Source organism: Schistocerca americana, chromosome 1, assembly GCF_021461395.2.
Source record: "Schistocerca americana isolate TAMUIC-IGC-003095 chromosome 1, iqSchAmer2.1, whole genome shotgun sequence".
NCBI classification, from domain to species: Eukaryota; Metazoa; Arthropoda; class Insecta; order Orthoptera; family Acrididae; genus Schistocerca; species Schistocerca americana.
Genome location: NC_060119.1, coordinates 513,792,593 through 513,798,592, shown reverse-complemented (window position 1 = coordinate 513,798,592; position 6,000 = coordinate 513,792,593). Strand labels below are relative to the sequence as shown.

The window sequence follows — 6,000 nt, the reverse complement described above, 5'->3', positions numbered from 1 at the left end:
TTCAAAATGTAGACACATGTTAAACTGCAGTGCCGCACTGAAAAGGATAAGTTTTGTTTGGAATGATTGTTGTGGTTAATTATTGCCACATTAAGGACACTTCTCAGAATGATATTGAAGGAATTTGGGTGCTTTTTCCAAACCTCTTACCAAGAAGTTTTCCTACAATCACAGATTGCACAAGAATGCACTTGGAAAAAAAAAAAACTCTAATTAGTATATGAAAATTTATATACTTGATCGAGTACAGGAGAAGAAAATACCAACTCAGGCTGTACAGACAACACCTCCTCACCACCTCTCCACACCTAGTAAGAGTCCAGCTGTATAACACACTTATAACAAATATTAATACTGTCTGGAATCACAGACAGTTGCATGAGCTTTCCAACATTGCTACAAAATCTGGCAGTCAGTTCAATCGAAAAGCTCAGAATCATCCATCTCCTGCTAAGGTTTACATTCTTCATGATAGGGTTCTAAGGCCCTGAGATCTCTCCATGTTGGAGGCAAGGCATTATGCAGATGGTTTCCACATCGCTTGCACGGATCACTGAACAGTGTGCTGTAGCTATGAAACCAAGTCTGCAAAGAGAAACACAAAAATGAAATCACACCTGACTTGAGTAAAGCAGCACTAGTAATGTAAGGTTCAGACTACAGGTATTATGAAAATAATACAGAGGGCCTAAGATTGAGGTAGTTATCTCAACCTAAACAATTAATATCATAAAAAAATCATAAAAATTTAAAAAGGTAATTCTAGAGGGTTTCCCAAAAAGAGTGATCTGATTTTAAATATAATTATTTATTAGGAAGAAGGGCTTAACACCAACAAATTGCATACTAAATTACTCAGAAAACAGAAGTTTATAAAAATCCATCATAAACATCCTCCATTGGCTGCACGGACGATATCTAGCAGGTAGCCGAATTCATCCCAGACTGAGAATAAGGTGTCTTCTGTCAATGAAGCTACAGCAGCTGATTTCTGGTTTTTAGTTCATCAGTGTCACGAGGTAAGGGAGGAACATAAACACACTGTTTAACATGCCCTTACAGGAAGAAATCACATGATGTTAAGTCAGGGGACCTAGGAGGCCAAGAATGTAAAGCCTGGTCTCGAAGTCCTGCATGCCCTCTCCAAAGTTGAGGCACGTTGGCATTGAGGGCACTGTGCACATTGTTGTGCCAGTGCAGTGGTGCTCCATCTTGCTGACAGATGAAATTGTCAGAGTCAAGTTGTGGGAATAAGCAGTTCTGTAGCATTGCAAGATATGACTGTCCTCTTACGGTTTCTTCCTCAAAAAAGTAGGATCCATAAACCCTGCTTTGCAAAACAGCACAAAAAAAACACTCACTTTTGGTGAGTCATGTTCGTGTTCAATTGTTTCATGAGGACTTTTGATGCCCCATGTACGCACATTACGATGGTGAACCTTACCGCTAATATGTAAATTTGCCTCATCGCTGAATATCAACCGTAACATAAAAGTGTCATCTTCCATGTCCTCTAGAATAGCACTACTAAAGTCCACTCGCTTCACTTTGTCAGTATCTCGAAGAGCTTGTACCAGTTGTAATGAGTACGGTATGAGGGCTAAACGACACCGTAACACACGCCCCACTGTCATGCACAGCAACGCAAGTTCTCAGCTAACACAACGCGTAGACTTGTGGGGGCTCTGCTCAAACGCTCATTGGATTTGTTACATTGTTTGTTCAGGAATGCGTGGACAGCCAGGACTTTTGTCTTTACAGAGGCACCCTGTTTCTACAAACTGTTTATAGCACTGTCGAATGTTCTTTGGTGATGGTGGTTTAGCACGAAATCAAATATGAAACGCCCACTGAACTGCGATCACTGATTGAGTACGACTAAATTCAATAACACAATATGCCCTCTGTTGCGCGGACGCCATATTGCACGAGACTGGCTGCACGTTCCAGGTCAGTGCACAAAGCGACATCTAGTGGATTTTTTATGACGCTCTAGACCATGCTGATTACATCTAGTGCTGTTTCAGTTACCTAGTTACATTTGCCTCAATATTATTACAAGTTAAAATTGGGTCATTCTTTTTGGGACACCCTGTATTTTGGTGGTCAGTTCTGTGGCTCCATGACAAAAGAAATCCAGTCTTTATTATTACCTCTGATGATCCCCTGTCATATGTTTTAATGGTGTATATTAAAGTTTAAAACTGATAATAGTGTCTTTTCTTTGACACTCTACACAGCCAAGAATAGGCTGGTTACAACATTGTCAAAACAGAAGGCTTGTTTTTGCTCTTCTCGTCTGGTGAAAAGATTTACAATTACATCCGTATTATGTTTGTACTCTTTCTGTGACTGCAAGAATATTTTTGGTTCTGACTCTTTTTTCCAACAATGCACAACCTGTTTCCATTAAAAACAAAGTTTTTGACTATGGGTGACATAACCAGTAAATTAAAATAAAAACATAAAGAATATGATAAGCCCATGGGGGAAGGAGGTGCTCACGTCTTGACCAAGGTACTACCTGTTCATTTTACAACTGCCTATGGCAGAATGCGGAACTAAGCTTTGTTTACATACTGATGGGACCAAAGGTGCCTGACAATACTCAACAATATACAAATGACACATGTGGCTCATTATACAGTCTCATTATTGTCATAGTGTGTTACTACCACTGTGCATTTTTAGCATCTGCTAAAATGGATTGTGATCACGCCAATATAAGTTATCGAAGAGTATGCTCAGAAGGAAAAGTCTTGATTAATAACGTAGTTCAGTTTTGTCAAGAAGAAAAATGGAAAGGTTTCCTAATACTGTTAGAAAGAGCTCTGGATAGAGCAGCAGCCACAGTAGGAAAGAGTGTAAGGACAGTATGTAATGTTGTGAACGATGTTAAAAAAGCCAGACAGAGTGGCCAGAAAATTGTCACACCAAGGAAGAGGAGACTCAGGAAGAAAAAGAAGTGTCTCAAAGACTTTGACAAATGTTTACTAAAAAGAAAGTTCTTGAAATATTATGATGTTAAAAAAGAAATACCCACTCTTTGAAAGCTTTACAATCGGGTGAAGGATGATACAGACATTAATTTCACAGGGAAATGAGCCACTTCCAAGAAAATTTTGAAGGATATTACATTTTGTTTTTTTAAAAAAAGGTAAAAATAGACGATCATTTCTGGTTGAGAGGGAGCACACCGTAGCATGACATGCAGACTTTCTTAGAACTTTGAGAGAAAATGAGAAAGGTGCGGAGAAACCTGTCTTGTATACTGATGAAACATGGCTGCATATACATTATATTGTCAGTAAATGTTGGTAGCATAGTGATGTACCAGGTGTGCAGAAAAATTAAAGTTCTGGACAAAGAGCAATAGTGGTTCATGCAGGAGGAGGAATGGTGTTTATTGAGGGTGCAGAGCTCATCTATGATTCGAGATCAACATCGGAAGATTATCTCAATGAAATGCAAAATGAAGATTATATAAAATGGTTGCAAGAGAGCCTTACCAAATATTGTAGGTGGAAACATTGTGGTATTAGTTAATGCACCCCACCATTGTGTTCATGAAAATAAAGCGAATAACATATCTTCTCCTAAAGCAGATATACAATCATGGCTGACTATGCATAAAATTCCATTTGGGGTGGATTTGACATGCAACAAACTCTTGGAAGTTGTGAAATGTCACAGACCTGAGTCATAATACACAGTACATACAATAATAAAAGAATATGGGAAAAGACTTACAGTGTTGCAACTTCCACCCTACAACTGTGATCTGAACTTGTCGAACCTATCTGGTATTTAATGAAACAGAAAGTTTCATCGAACAATGTCAGCAGTATTACCCTTTCCCAACTTATACAAATGACTAGTGTTGCAATACAGAGCATTACAAAAGATGATTGGAAGAATGTGTACAATAGACAAAGTTAAAACTAGTATGGATGAATAACGACACACATAAATACCACAAATGGACAAAGCTACTGAGTGACAGTGAAATTTTGTTGCATTGTTCTGAAGATATATTGGATGAGGTAGATTCAGACTTGACAGAAACATATACATATGAATTAAAGGTTGTTGAAAATACTGTACTAACATTTTTCACTAGGTCACATTTTCTGTTCCTGTCTGTTTTCTCATTTGGAATCCTTGTATATGTGATTTCAATAATTTTTATTTATCCATCCACATATTCAAATTCTTGAAAATGCTGATGCATTGATTAAAAAATAAAAGTAGAACGATCTGTTTCTATTATTAGGGGCAATGCAGTTGAAAATGCATTTTTCACTACAAGATTTAATAACATAGCGATCAAAGCCATTTCGATAAGAATTTGAAAATTAAAAAATAAAATGTTACAGCATCTGACAAAATTTGATCATCACAAAACCTCTTGCATAATAAGCTGGCTTCAGCTGACAGTATGTGCTCTGTATTTTAATAGTACAGATTCGCGCACGAAATTCTGAAACTTTTTTTTTTTTTCTTTTTTGTCCATTACTTGCAAATGAGGGACCACTAGGGTGAATCACTCCATGATAAGAAATCTGGGGCTTTGACCTACACCACTTTATATATGACTTCAAACATCGATTCACTCCTCCCTGTGGGGACCTCTCTTTGTTAGTTATTAAACCATACACCAAAATTTGTCTCATTTTCATTCCTTATGCTTTCCTGTAGAATAATGTATTAATAACAAATCCATTTTCATCTGCTGCATTCCCAACTCAAGTTATAAGATCCAAAAACAACAGTTTTATTTCAATTTTGCACAATTCTCGCTAGAAGAATGCGCTAATAGTAAATGTATTACGCATTCAGCTCAGTTATTAGGTCGTAACACAACAGATATTTACTTATTTATTTATTTCCTCCCTATAGAAGAATATATTAAAAGCAAATGTACTGTTGCCTTCTAAACACATGCACAACTGCACTGTTCAACTGTAAAACAACAATTTTATATTATTATTGTTCACTTCAATTGTTTTTCTGTACAAGAATGTGTTAACAGAATGTATATTTGTTTTATCTGCTGCAGGTATACCAAGTACAGTTCATGAACCATGTTGCATTTTCATCGAGTGCAGTTATACTGTTTGTGCATCAACCAAAACAACCAACAGCAGGGCACGTCAACAGTTCGCAGCAATCCAGCTAAAATAGCAATCGTAAACTGAACGGGTAATACAGGCGTATGAATATGTATAAAAATATCACATATAATAAAAACACAGGGGGCTGCAACTGACCGCAATGATAAGTTTTGAATATGTTTTGTAAAACAAACATTTATATGATACTGCTGCTTTCTGCAACAAGTAATCTTTCACAGCTGGAAATGTCACGTCCATTATAATATTCTGGGCTATTATGCTATGGTTGAATGAATTTCTTGGAGAAAGCCAACATTTTGTCCCCATCTGCAGAGCACATCTCTGGAGTGCGCTCTTTCGTAGGGGTGTGGCTTCAGGTTTTCAGAACTCTAGTTCCACTGACTGTTGTCAGTTGTCCATTATTGCAGTTGCCTCACAGAGTATTACCGCTACACATCATCTTCAGCAACAGACTCAAGATACCATTCAGTTTCAAATCCTCCTGCTTTCAGTTAAAATTATTGGTGTGTTTCCCTATACAGTCTTCTGTAAAACTCGGTCGTGGCAGCCAAGGCATGGGAGTTATCAAATCAAACCTGATGCGCTTCTGGCTGCACAGCATGTTCTGCAACAGCTGATACATCTGTTTCTCTCCCCCCCCCTCCCCCCCCCCCCCCACACACACACAGCCACAGTTGACTGTATATTGTTCCATTCACAAACATGTCTCCAAAACTACCTGTTAAATTCCAGCCCCCCCCCCCCATCCCCCCCCCTCAGCAGTCAGCAAGCTCCCTTGGCCAACCTTTGGTGCTCCTGTATCTTCCAGGTCGGTTTGTAGACTATAGCAATATTCTGTTTCTTCAAGATATTCCGTTTGTGGTCT

General features: G+C 38.2%; 1 protein-coding gene across 1 annotated transcript in view; it reads right to left on the bottom strand.

Annotated features, from left to right (window-relative positions):
* Positions 1-213: 213 nt before the first annotated feature.
* LOC124624481 (mediator of RNA polymerase II transcription subunit 27) overlaps positions 214-6,000 on the bottom strand; it is a 55,263-nt gene continuing 49,476 nt past the window's right edge. Inside the window, exon 6 of the mRNA XM_047149109.1 lies at positions 214-585. Within this exon, the coding sequence (XP_047005065.1) occupies positions 451-585 (135 nt within the window). The 3' untranslated portion in view covers positions 214-450. The remainder of the gene's footprint in view (positions 586-6,000) is intronic.